Source organism: Ylistrum balloti, unplaced genomic scaffold (assembly GCF_031769215.1).
Source record: "Ylistrum balloti isolate Yb309-2 unplaced genomic scaffold, AGI_CSIRO_Ybal_v1 Utg369690, whole genome shotgun sequence".
Classification (NCBI taxonomy): domain Eukaryota; kingdom Metazoa; phylum Mollusca; class Bivalvia; order Pectinida; family Pectinidae; genus Ylistrum; species Ylistrum balloti.
The window spans coordinates 359,175-373,021 of NW_026781926.1; the positions used below are offsets into that span (position 1 = coordinate 359,175).

The window sequence follows — 13,847 nt, forward strand, 5'->3', positions numbered from 1 at the left end:
TACATAACAAACTTTCAAGCCACGTGTATCACATTCCTGTGGTCTGACGGAACAAAGACTACGATGAAGAATATGATATTACGGGTCGATCGCACCGGTAGTTGATACCGAGACACTGAGATTTTGACAACATGTTTAAATATGTATGGTGCATGTTAAACAGTAACAAACACCAGAACTGAACGTATTCATCCGTGTACGTCAGGTACGGATTCGATACCCATTGATGTGTGACCGTCTGTTTTCAGGATAGATGTCATTTTCGTAACTTGATGGTGCGGAATTACCGGTATCATTCCTGGCTTAACAAATGATTCCCTGCATCTCCACGTATCCGTCGTACAAAATCAATGCTAAATACCAGTGTTAAGAAACGCTTTCTTTGAGATTGTTAACGAATAAAAATGACCCGTACGAGGAACTAAAAAAAAAATCGGTGTTTTTTTCCTCAGGATTCCAAGGTAATGGTTGATGCTGGTACAGAGATGTTTTTGCTTTGACACCAGCTAATTGCCGAGAAAAAAAAAATCGAAGTTGAGATTGTCTTTGTGTCTAGGACACAATAGCAATGAGTATAAGAAAGGAGTTTGGAGAGAGGACGGAAGAGAGGGGCACTGCCACAATGTCACCATTCTAACTCCAAACAACAAATACTGTCACTAAATCAATTATAACGGGTTTCCTTCCTCGATATACAAACGGTAGTTTCTCTTAATTTAAGGAGAGACATCTCGACATTAATATTTAATTCGTTGTGTATGCTGCCCCAATTAACGTTTGTTGAGAAGTAGCTCCAGCTCGCCACTGTCGACTGGGACAACGTAAGCCTGACTGCTGTTTACCAGGGCCATGCAACTAACCTGTACATAATCGTCTGTGACCAAAGTCTGTGTTAACTTCTAGAAGTTCATTGAGGATTCTAGTACAGTGGAAAAAACATGGATTTAGGTAAGTGATCTTTATATTCAAAACAGTCTCTTATCTTTGAATATCTTTGTGCATTGATATTAGATAATGGGATCCGAAGGGAATGACCTATAGTCACCATGTTTTGTACATCGTCGTACGCCGTGGGCCGTCCACCGTGAAATTTTGTTTAAGAATGCTTCCCCTCCTAAATGCCTTTACAGACTTCAATCAAATTCGGCATGAAACATCCTCAGGGAGAGCAATCATAGGTTTTATAACTGGATGTATTGCGATCCCGTAGGGCCAAGAGGCGAGGTGAACTTAAGAATAAGGGATTTAAAATTCTTCTCACAGTCACATGCCTGGACATATCTTACCCTAAATTTCATCTGGAGCAAGAGTGAGGAGGGCAATCGTAACTGAAATGATTGAAAGCTTTAGGATCCCAATGGGGCCAACGGATGATGTCCGCAAGGGGAATTTAAGGAAATAGATTGTAAAATCCCAAAAGAAGAAATTAGCTAAATTTTGATTAACCATGCCAATCTTTCTAAACACCTGGGTTGATTTCGACCAGACTTGGTCTGAAGCATCACCGAAAGAAAACCGTAACTTTTCTTAAATACATGCAGTTTATTCGACCTCGGGGACGCGGTAGGGGTGAGAGCGGGTGATGGGGGGGGGGGGGGGGGGGGGGGGGGGGGGGGGGGGGGGGGTTGGTACCCCGAAGACGATGTAAAAACCTTCAGTATGCGGTTCGTCGTCAGACACTCCCTGTACACTATAGTTACGTCATCATCAGACACTCCCTGTACACTCTAGTTATGTCATCGTCAGACGTTCCCTGTACACTCTAGGTATGTCATCGTCAGACATTCCCTGTACATTCTAGTTATGTCATCATCAGACATTCCCTGTACACTCTAGGTATGTCATCGTCAGACATTCCCTGTACATTCTAGTTATGTCATCATCAGACATTCCCTGTACACTCTAGGTATGTCATCGTCAGACATTCCCTGTACATTCTAGTTATGTCATCATCAGACATTCCCTGTACACTCTAGGTATGTCATCATCAGACATTCCCTGTACATTCTAGTTATGTCATCATCAGACATTCCCTGTACATTCTAGTTATGTCATCATCAGACATTCCCTGTACACTCTAGGTATGTCATTCCATATACACTCTCAATGACCGCGCTATCGTCAGAAACTCGTAGTACACGATGAGCCGGATAAAGAAATTGTATGGCTTAATTCGTGAATAATATAATCGTTTTATCTTATATTATTATAACTAAATATTTAAATGTGAGTTAGATAAAAAGAGACGAAAATTGGATAAATTACAGTTGATATAATTGGACTTAAAAACATTAATTGAGTTGAATTGTTTTCTGATTCGTTTTGAATGCAATATATATATACATAAAGAAAACGTTCAGCTTGTAAACGACTCAGTAATCAGTTGATTGTGGCGTCTTCTTGTCCACAGACTTATTTAACGGGCTAGCGTTGCACTAATAGGACATCTATGTCTCTTTGATGAATGGTATGTTAAAAACTCCACACTGTTTCCAATGATTATGTATCCGTTTGAAAGAGGAAAATTGTGTTATTTTTTCAATTGTTTCATTGAGAATTTGGAAATTAATACTTTTAAATGTTAGACATGCAATGACTTTGTGTTTATAAAGTTTTGAGGTCTAGAAAATTTGTTTTAAAAGGAAGAAAGAAAAAGAAATCGTTTTACAAACTTTTCTTCTTTTAAATAATTCTAGTGAAGGGAAATAATTCTCACTACATTATCAACACGTAGACCAAAATCGTACATTCGCTCCTCATATGCTACATTTTCATTAAAATATGTCTTTTTTTTGTTTCTCATCCATAAATACAAAAGTACTGTGTATTTCTTATTCTTGTTTTGCTGTTTTTCACGCTTTCATAGTAAACACATACAACAATATCTAGTGCTCTGAAATTAAAAAAAAAAAAAAAACCACGGAGATTTGTCCATTGAAAGCGGTATTTTCTCAGTGTACTTTAAAACTGATTTTCTCTCAAGAGTTAACTTATTGATAAGAGATGACTTAATGAGAGTTATTTTCCCCGCTCTCGCTCTGTCTGCCGTTCTAGCACCAGTAGTATACATCAACTAACACAGATCAATTTTACAAGACAAAAAGTCAAGTCATAAGACAAGACGAAATTCAAGTCATAGGACATGTCAAAGGTCAAGTCATTATACATGTCAAAGGTTAAACCATACGGGATAGGTCAAAGGTTAAGATGCTATTTTCGTCCACATACTCTATTGTAGACTGGAAATATAAATAAAACAGGGCTTGCAAATTTTAGTCTCTCGTATATATTTCTGATTCCTATGTTTCACGGGAGGGAGAAATAACCTAGTTAAAAGATGTAGAGAGCAAATCTTAATAAAAACCAGTCTAGCACTGTTGTCATTTCCATATGCTTTTATGCTTTATTGTGAAAACTTGTCCTTTTTATAACGAACTATTATTAATCTAGTAGTGGTGTATTTAGTAATAATATCGTCTTATCAATAAGCTGATATCATATTCACCTAGTTATTAGACTGAGGTTTGCTACATCTCGTTGTAAACATACCATTTCCGGCAATCTCGCAATATTTTATTTTAAGTAGGTTTAGAACCATGACTCCATTTTGATGTAATGGCGGCCATTGTAAATATGCTGAAACTGGGTAAAGTTTTTGGGAGAATTTAGTTTAAATACACCTTTGAATTGCCCTGACATTATATGATAGTGGCTGGGTTTGGTCGTAATATTGCTTTGCCGGAAAAGGCGTACACATGTAATCTACATCGTATGAAACATTTAATGTAACGGTTGAGAAGCTACACAAAATGAAAACTATGTTATATTTTTGGCTCATGCCATATAACATCTATCTGACCAAAATCCTGTAGATTATAATTTGTCCTAAAATATTCCTGGGGCATAGAAAACGGGAAATAGAAAATGCAATTCACATCAACTTCAAAAATGTTGATATTACTGTCCTTTGTCATGTTTAACTTACTGTCCTTTGTCGTGTTTATCTTACTGTCCTTTGTCATGTTGATGTTACTGTCCTTTGTCATGTTGATGTTACTGTCCTTTGTCATGTTTATCTTACTGTCCTTTGTCATGTTTATCTTACTGTCCTTTGTCATGTTTATCTTACTGTCCATTGTCATGTTTATCTTACTGTCCTTTGTCATGTTTATCTAACTGTCCATTGTCATGTTGATGTTACTGTCTATTGTCATGTTTATCTTACTGTCCTTTGTCATGTTGATGTTACTGTCCTTTGTCATGTTTATCTTACTGTCCTTTGTCATGTTGATATTACTGTCCTTTGTCATGTTGATGTTACTGTCTATTGTCATGTTTATCTTACTGTCCTTTGTCATGTTGATATTACTGTCCTTTGTCATGTTGATGTTACTGTCCTTTGTCATGTTTATCTTACTGTCCTTTGTCATGTTGATATTACTGTCCTTTGTCATGTTTATCTTCCTGTCTTTTGTCATGTTTATCTTACTGTCAATTGTCATGTTTATCTTACTGTCCTTTGTCATGTTTATCTCACTGTCAATTGTCATGTTTATCTTACTGTCCTTTGTCATGTTTATCTTACTGTCCTTTGTCATGTTGATGTTACTGTCCTTTGTCATGTTGATGTTACTGTCCTTTGTCATGTTTATCTTACTGTCCTTTGTCATGTTGATATTACTGTCCTTTGTCATGTTTATCTTCCTGTCTTTTGTCATGTTTATCTTACTGTCAATTGTCATGTTTATCTTACTGTCCTTTGTCATGTTTATCTTACTGTCCTTTGTCATGTTGTTGTTACTGTCTATTGTCATGTTTATCTTACTGTCCTTTGTCATGTTGATATTACTGTCCTTTGTCATGTTGATGTTACTGTCCTTTGTCATGTTTATCTTACTGTCCTTTGTCATGTTGATATTACTGTCCTTTGTCATGTTTATCTTCCTGTCTTTTGTCATGTTTATCTTACTGTCAATTGTCATGTTTATCTTACTGTCCTTTGTCATGTTTATCTTACTGTCCTTTGTCATGTTGATGTTACTGTCCTTTGTCATGTTTATCTTACTGTCCTTTGTCATGTTGATATTACTGTCCTTTGTCATGTTTATCTTACTGTCCTTTTTCATGTTGATGTTACTGTCCTTTGTCGTGTTTATTTTACTGTCCTTTGTCATGTTTATCTTACTGTCCATTGTTATGTTTATCTTACTGTCCATTGTCATGTTTATCTTACTGTCCTTTGTCATGTTGATGTTACTGTCTATTGTCATGTTTATCTTACTGTCCTTTGTCATGTTGATATTACTGTCCTTTGTCATGTTGATGTTACTGTCCTTTGTCATGTTTATCTTACTGTCCTTTGTCATGTTGATATTACTGTCCTTTGTCATGTTTATCTTCCTGTCTTTTGTCATGTTTATCTTACTGTCAATTGTCATGTTTATCTTACTGTCCTTTGTCATGTTTATCTTACTGTCCTTTGTCATGTTGATGTTACTGTCCTTTGTCATGTTTATCTTACTGTCCTTTGTCATGTTGATATTACTGTCCTTTGTCATGTTTATCTTACTGTCCTTTGTCATGTTTATCTTACTGTCAATTGTCATGTTTATCTAACTGTCCATTGTCATGTTGATGTTACTGTCCTTTGTCATGTTTATCTTACTGTCTATTGTCATGTTTATCTTACTGTCCTTTGTCATGTTTATCTTACTGTCCATTGTCATGTTTATCTTCCTGCCTTTGTCATGTTGATGTTACTTTCCTTTGTCATGTTTAACTTACTGTCCTTTGTCATGTTTAACTTACTGTCCTTTGTCATGTTTATCTTACTGTCCTTTGTCATGTTGATATTACTGTCCTTTGTCATGTTGATATTACTGTCCTTTTTCATGTTTATCTTACTGTCCTTTGTCATGTTGATATTACTGTCCTTTGTAATGTTGATATTACTGTCCTTTGTCATGTTTATCTTACTGTCCTTTGTCATGTTGATATTACTGTCCTTTGTAATGTTGATATTACTGTCCTTTGTCATGTTTATCTTACTGTCCTTTGTCATGTTGATATTACTGTCCTTTGTCATGTTTATCTTCCTGTCCTTTGTCATGTTTATCTTACTGTCCTTTGTCATGTTTATCTTACTGTCCTTTGTCATGTTGATGTCACTGTCCTTTGTCATGTTTAACTTACTGTCCTTTGTCATGTTGATGTTACTGTACTTTGTCATGTTTAACTTACTGTCCTTTGTCATGTTGATGTTACTGTCCTTTGTCATGTTTAACTTACTGTCCTTTGTCATGTTTATCTTACTGTCCTTTGTCATGTTTATCTTACTGTCCTTTGTCATGTTTAACTGACTGTCCTTTGTCATGTTGATATTACTGTCCTTTGTCATGTTGATATAACTGTCCTTTGTCATGTTGATGTTACTGTCCTTTGTCATGTTTATCTTACTGTCCTTTGTCATGTTGATATTACTGTCCTTTGTCATGTTTATCTTCCTGCCTTTGTCATGTTGATGTTACTTTCCTTTGTCATGTTTAACTTACTGTCCTTTGTCATGTTTATCTTACTGTCCATTGTCATGTTGATGTTACTCTCCTTTGTCATGTTTATCTTACTGTCCTTTGTCATGTTGATGTTACTGTCTATTGTCATGTTTATCTTACTGTCCTTTGTCATGTTTATCTTACTGTCCTTTGTCATGTTTATCTTACTGTCCATTGTCATGTTGATGTTATTGTCCTTTGTCATGTTTATCTTACTGTCTATTGTCATGTTTATCTTACTGTCCATTGTTATGTTTATCTTACTGTCCATTGTCATGTTTATCTTACTGTCCTTTTCATGTTTATCTTACTGTCCTTTTCATGTTGATGTTGCTGTCCTTTGTCATGTTTATCTTACTGTCCTTTTTCATGTTGATGTTACTGTCCTTTGTCGTGTTTATTTTACTGTCCTTTGTCATGTTTATCTTACTGTCCATTGTTATGTTTATCTTACTGTCCATTGTCATGTTTATCTTACTGTCCTTTGTCATGTTGATATTACTGTCCTTTGTCATGTTTATCTTACTGTCCATTGTCATGTTTATCTTACTGTCCTTTGTCATGTTTATCTTACTGTCCTTTGTCATGTTGATGTGTTTATCTTACTGTCCTTTGTCATGTTGATGTTGCTGTCCTTTGTCATGTTCATCTTACTGTCCTTTGTCATGTTTATCTTACTGTCCTTTGTCATGTTTATCTTACTGTCCTTTGTTATGTTTATCTTACTGTCCTTTGTCATGTTGATGTCACTGTCCTTTGTCATGTTTAACTTACTGTCCTTTGTCATGTTGATGTTACTGTACTTTGTCATGTTTAACTTACTGTCCTTTGTCATGTTGATGTTACTGTCCTTTGTCATGTTTAACTTACTGTCCTTTGTCATGTTGATGTTACTGTCCTTTGTCATGTTTATCTTACTGTCCTTTGTCATGTTTAACTGACTGTCCTTTGTCATGTTGATATTACTGTCCTTTGTCATGTTGATATAACTGTCCTTTGTCATGTTGATGTTACTGTCCTTTGTCATGTTTATCTTACTGTCCTTTGTCATGTTGATATTACTGTCCTTTGTCATGTTTATCTTACTGTCCTTTGTCATGTTTATCTTACTGTCCTTTGTCATGTTGATGTTACTGTCCTTTGTCATGTTGATGTTACTGTCCTTTGTCATGTTTATCTTACTGTCCTTTGTCATGTTGATATTACTGTCCTTTGTCATGTTTATCTTCCTGTCTTTTGTCATGTTTATCTTACTGTCAATTGTCATGTTTATCTTACTGTCCTTTGTCATGTTGATATAACTGTCCTTTGTCATGTTGATGTTACTGTCCTTTGTCATGTTTATCTTACTGTCCTTTGTCATGTTGATATTACTGTCCTTTGTCATGTTTATCTTCCTGCCTTTGTCATGTTGATGTTACTTTCCTTTGTCATGTTTAACTTACTGTCCTTTGTCATGTTTATCTTACTGTCCATTGTCATGTTGATGTTACTCTCCTTTGTCATGTTTATCTTACTGTCCTTTGTCATGTTGATGTTACTGTCTATTGTCATGTTTATCTTACTGTCCTTTGTCATGTTGATGTTACTGTCCTTTGTCATGTTTATCTTACTGTCCATTGTCATGTTGATGTTACTGTCCTTTGTCATGTTTATCTTACTGTCTATTGTCATGTTTATCTTACTGTCCATTGTTATGTTTATCTTACTGTCCATTGTCATGTTTATCTTACTGTCCTTTTCATGTTTATCTTACTGTCCTTTTCATGTTGATGTTGCTGTCCTTTGTCATGTTTATCTTACTGTCCTTTTTCATGTTGATGTTACTGTCCTTTGTCGTGTTTATTTTACTGTCCTTTGTCATGTTTATCTTACTGTCCATTGTTATGTTTATCTTACTGTCCATTGTCATGTTTATCTTACTGTCCTTTGTCATGTTGATATTACTGTCCTTTGTCATGTTTATCTTACTGTCCATTGTCATGTTTATCTTACTGTCCTTTGTCATGTTTATCTTACTGTCCTTTGTCATGTTGATGTGTTTATCTTACTGTCCTTTGTCATGTTGATGTTGCTGTCCTTTGTCATGTTCATCTTACTGTCCTTTGTCATGTTTATCTTACTGTCCTTTGTCATGTTTATCTTACTGTCCTTTGTTATGTTTATCTTACTGTCCTTTGTCATGTTGATGTCACTGTCCTTTGTCATGTTTAACTTACTGTCCTTTGTCATGTTGATGTTACTGTACTTTGTCATGTTTAACTTACTGTCCTTTGTCATGTTGATGTTACTGTCCTTTGTCATGTTTAACTTACTGTCCTTTGTCATGTTGATGTTACTGTCCTTTGTCATGTTTATCTTACTGTCCTTTGTCATGTTTAACTGACTGTCCTTTGTCATGTTGATATTACTGTCCTTTGTCATGTTGATATAACTGTCCTTTGTCATGTTGATGTTACTGTCCTTTGTCATGTTTATCTTACTGTCCTTTGTCATGTTGATATTACTGTCCTTTGTCATGTTTATCTTCCTGCCTTTGTCATGTTGATGTTACTTTCCTTTGTCATGTTTAACTTACTGTCCTTTGTCATGTTTAACTTACTGTCCTTTGTCATGTTTATCTTACTGTCCTTTGTCATGTTGATATTACTGTCCTTTGTCATGTTGATATTACTGTCCTTTTTCATGTTTATCTTACTGTCCTTTGTAATGTTGATATTACTGTCCTTTGTCATGTTTATCTTACTGTCCTTTGTCATGTTGATATTACTGTCCTTTGTCATGTTGATATTACTGTCCTTTGTCATGTTTATCTTCCTGTCCTTTGTCATGTTTATCTTACTGTCCTTTGTCATGTTTATCTTACTGTCCTTTGTCATGTTGATGTCACTGTCCTTTGTCATGTTTAACTTACTGTCCTTTGTCATGTTGATGTTACTGTACTTTGTCATGTTTAACTTACTGTCCTTTGTCATGTTGATGTTACTGTCCTTTGTCATGTTTAACTTACTGTCCTTTGTCATGTTTATCTTACTGTCCTTTGTCATGTTTATCTTACTGTCCTTTGTCATGTTTAACTGACTGTCCTTTGTCATGTTGATATTACTGTCCTTTGTCATGTTGATATAACTGTCCTTTGTCATGTTGATGTTACTGTCCTTTGTCATGTTTATCTTACTGTCCTTTGTCATGTTGATATTACTGTCCTTTGTCATGTTTATCTTCCTGCCTTTGTCATGTTGATGTTACTTTCCTTTGTCATGTTTAACTTACTGTCCTTTGTCATGTTTAACTTACTGTCCTTTGTCATGTTTATCTTACTGTCCTTTGTCATGTTGATATTACTGTCCTTTGTCATGTTTATCTTACTGTCCTTTGTCATGTTGATATTACTGTCCTTTGTCATGTTGATGCTACTGTCCTTTGTCATGTTGACATACTGTCCTTTGTCATGTTGATCTTACTGTCCTTTGTCATGTTGATGTTGCTGTCCTTTGTCATGTTTATCTTACTGTCCTTTGTCATGTTTATCTTACTGTCCTTTGTCACGTTGATGTTACTGTCCTTTGTCATTTCGATGTTACTGTCCTTTGTCATGTTTATCTTACTGTCCTTTGTCATGTTTATCATATATTTGTATTACTTGTACTAACATTACTTTGTAAATTTCGCCCAGCGGTGAAAGACTTTCGAGTTATCTCCCATGGAGCCACTAAACAAGAATATGTGAAGTATTTTTTTTCTGTAATGATAAAGTTATACGTTTTCAATTGATACTATTAAGTAAATATTTTTTTATTTTAGAACTGCGTCCTTCCCAAAATTGAATGTAGGTTCTCCATGTATCGGTGTCAGGTAGCTTTATGAGCAAACATATTGGCACTCCAAAACGTGATCAACTAAATATGTGGTCGGTTGGCACACTGGGAACACACTCTCCTTTCACCTACCCGTTCAATTTCCTGGAACGGCGTGAAAAGATGGGGGTCACCTGTCCGACCACGTGGGTTTTCCACAGGTACTCCGGTTTCCTCCGACAGTATGATTCTTCGCCCGCTTACATCCGGGCCATCAAGAATGATTAGTATAAGTTGATGTAAGTTAACAATTGTAAGTAAATAAATTCTGTATTTTTGTAAATGTGATACCGTAAATCATATCATCGGCACTTTCTGAATGTACAAAATATCAGCAAATCACATTTTTTCGTGAAACACTGGTTTAGATATTACCCCACTGGGGCTTCTCATCGGAGCGAGAAGTAAAACAAAACAAAAGAAAACGAAACGAAACCGAAATTAAACGAAACAGCAGCAGTAGTAAAAACAATAACAGCAACAGCAAACGTTATATCATGTGATGCCATAAGCAATCAATATATATATATATGTATACATTGTATCGTAGAAATTTCATCTGGACGAAAATAACATGTTGTTTGGGTACCTGAGCGTTAATATCAAGGTTATGGTATTTACGGACCCCATCCAGAAACACTACTTTGAAAAGAAATGTGACCACTGAATCTCTGGCACTCAAGAGATTGATTGCTATAAGACTTTTTAACTTCTTGTTTGTTCAGCAATTTGAATTCCTTTACGTTGCTATTAGTAATTGAAATATGTAAATGTTTTCATAACTCTGTTTCTAAAAATGTTCTAAGCGTGAGATTTGAACTAACGTTTAAATGTTTTTGTTATTTCTTTACAGATAATGCCAGTCTGCACACGAACTACAGTGTAACAACAATACAGAGAAATGCCATAATGTTTGGAAACTGTTCCTCTTTAAATATAACGGATTGTAGTAACTCTACTTCCGGTGTTTTATATGACGTCATAGATTTTGACGCGTTTGCATACATATTTGTTGTGCTTTCGTTCTATGCCGTTAGCATGGTGTTGCTGATGATAAAGTACATCCGACGAGAGGAAGAAGAGGTGTGTCTAAGCTATTACTACACAGAATTCGTAAAGAGAGAAAAGTTTCAAAATCCTATATTCAAAAACAGAGTAGCACTTCAAAATGCTACAAGCTCTGGTTTGATTGATAAAGCCCTACAAATGTTACAGTCAAGGGACGGATCTGGGATATATCACTGCAACTCGGAAGACAAGTGCGAGAGAAAATCTTCATTGCCAGGGGAAACATCACAGCTCTCCAGTTCCGTGTCCTGTGACCTACCTGTAGATTCTAACTCGAGTCTTCATTCAGGGGTCAGAGTTGAAAATTCCGAGGATGATGACGACATTATGTGCGAACATTGTCCCGACGATAATATATTAGAAACTATTGTGTGATATAAACAAGCAAGCCCGGAAAAAGGTTGTCACGCGTGAGCGCATCTCGTCTCAGCTATTCTCGCAAATCACTTTTCTATTTGTCGTGTGATTTTTCTTTTTCTGTCTTTCGTATATTTTTATACCTACTCGTTATTCTTTATCAGTAAAACTGAATTTGAAGCAAGCTTATCAAAGCGGCCTTTAATTCATACTATAAACATGAGTCTTTTTATTTATGTTTTCAATATATCTCTGCAGTTGTTTACTGTAAAATTTGTTTGAATTTCGAATGTATCGGGAGTTCAAAACAGTTAATCAATTTCACAACTATGATCACTAAAAATGGTCGTTGGTGCAAATGAATCCAATGTTCAGCAAGACAGAAACTAAGAATCAGAAAATAAATACCTCAATATTTATTAACACGGCAGTTCCCCTTTATTGATAAAACTTGAGAAAATGCTTCATTTCTTCCACCAAAAAGCTGAGTATCGTTAGTCAGGCACTGTCCAAGCTATAACGTCAGAAAGTGGTACATTTGGTATAAGACAGGTTTGTGAAACAAACATCCAAATGACAGCGAGGGAAGGGAGGGTGGAGGTGGGGATATAACTCTATTTCGTGTAACGTACATGGTTGCCTACTGCTGCATTTGCCGACCATTATTTAGTGATTAGCAAATTATATTCTCTTATTCTTCCAATTATCACAGGTCAAACAGGTACTCAGGCTGGGAGTATAACAAAAAATATCTACGAGCCATATACCTTGTACAAAGTTGTATATTGTTACCCAACACTTTATGTAAATGTGAATTAAGAATATCCGTCTGTTTGCCAAGGGAAAATGCTTAAAACAATCGTTACAAGCCAGTCAACACTCAAAACCATTGACCGACAGAGAACAATTATGATGAAGCGTCTTGATGACCGCGATTGTCGATTCTCGACATGTCTTGTATGTCATCTGTAAGCTAGGATGTATTTCCAATTACTAATACGTAAAGTATGTCTTCTAACTCTTAGTTTTAAATGCCACTTTCACTCCGATATGTTGAATATTAGATACTAAGTACTTACTTACTGGTCACACTTAACATTCTGCGAAAAAATGGTCTGTGTTCGATTCACAAGAGACATGTGTAATTGGAAGTATAGCAAGAACTGTGATGGCTTAAAACTCAGCAGAACAAGCTTTATTTGTTTGATGTAAGTATTACGTCAGATCGCTCTGTTTAAAAAACCCAACAAATAAGGCGGTGATATGGAGAGCGAAAATACAGCTGTATGTAAAAAGCGCTGTTGATTAACATAATCATAATGTTAATCGAACGACACGGAAAGTGAGTATGGAAGTTAAGCGCAGTCGATATTTATTTGTGTCGTGCCGCCGCGCTCCAGTGCGCTGTTGATCGCGCTATTTTTGTAACGTTACCTTGGTGTGTTGAACATCCTCTCATTTTATCACTGAGTGTTGTATTTAACACTAATTCCTTGGGAGAGAGCTAAAGTTGGACCCATCTACAATAAGGGTAACAAGCAGAAGTACAGCAACTGTAGATCCGTAAGTGTGAGGTCCGGAGAAACTGCTACAAAGAATTATACGGAATAGAGTCCCGGACCATATGACCAGGAATTATCTCTTTTCCATGCAATGTGGATTTAGCAGCAGAACATCATAGGGTTCACAAATATAGAGCACAGGACGGAATCACTGGAAAGAGTTGATCAAGTAGACAGTTTACCTTGACTTCAGGGAAGTCATAGTTCCTCACCAGAGATTACTGGAGAAAATGAAGGCATATGATATTTTGGAAAACATGAAAATGGATAGAGGATTTCATTGTGTGGCTTGGAACAACAAGTTGTTATTAAACGTGCAAACATCTAGAACAGGACGATACTAACAATGTCAACAACATTACAAAACCTGGCTTGTAACACTAGTCACGGAAATGGGTAAACCTTCATACAGGGAATGATGTCTCAGCCCACCACTACAGCCACGTTGATTA

General features: G+C 35.9%; 1 protein-coding gene across 1 annotated transcript; it reads left to right on the plus strand.

The window, feature by feature from the left end:
• The first annotated feature begins 938 nt into the window (after nt 1-938).
• LOC132565086 (uncharacterized) lies at nt 939-11,851 on the plus strand. The gene is made up of 2 exons (XM_060229691.1): nt 939-948; nt 11,262-11,851. Exons 1-2 carry the CDS (start codon nt 939-941, stop codon nt 11,849-11,851), a joined length of 600 nt encoding a protein of 199 aa, XP_060085674.1.
• The last annotated feature ends 1,996 nt before the right edge of the window (nt 11,852-13,847 follow it).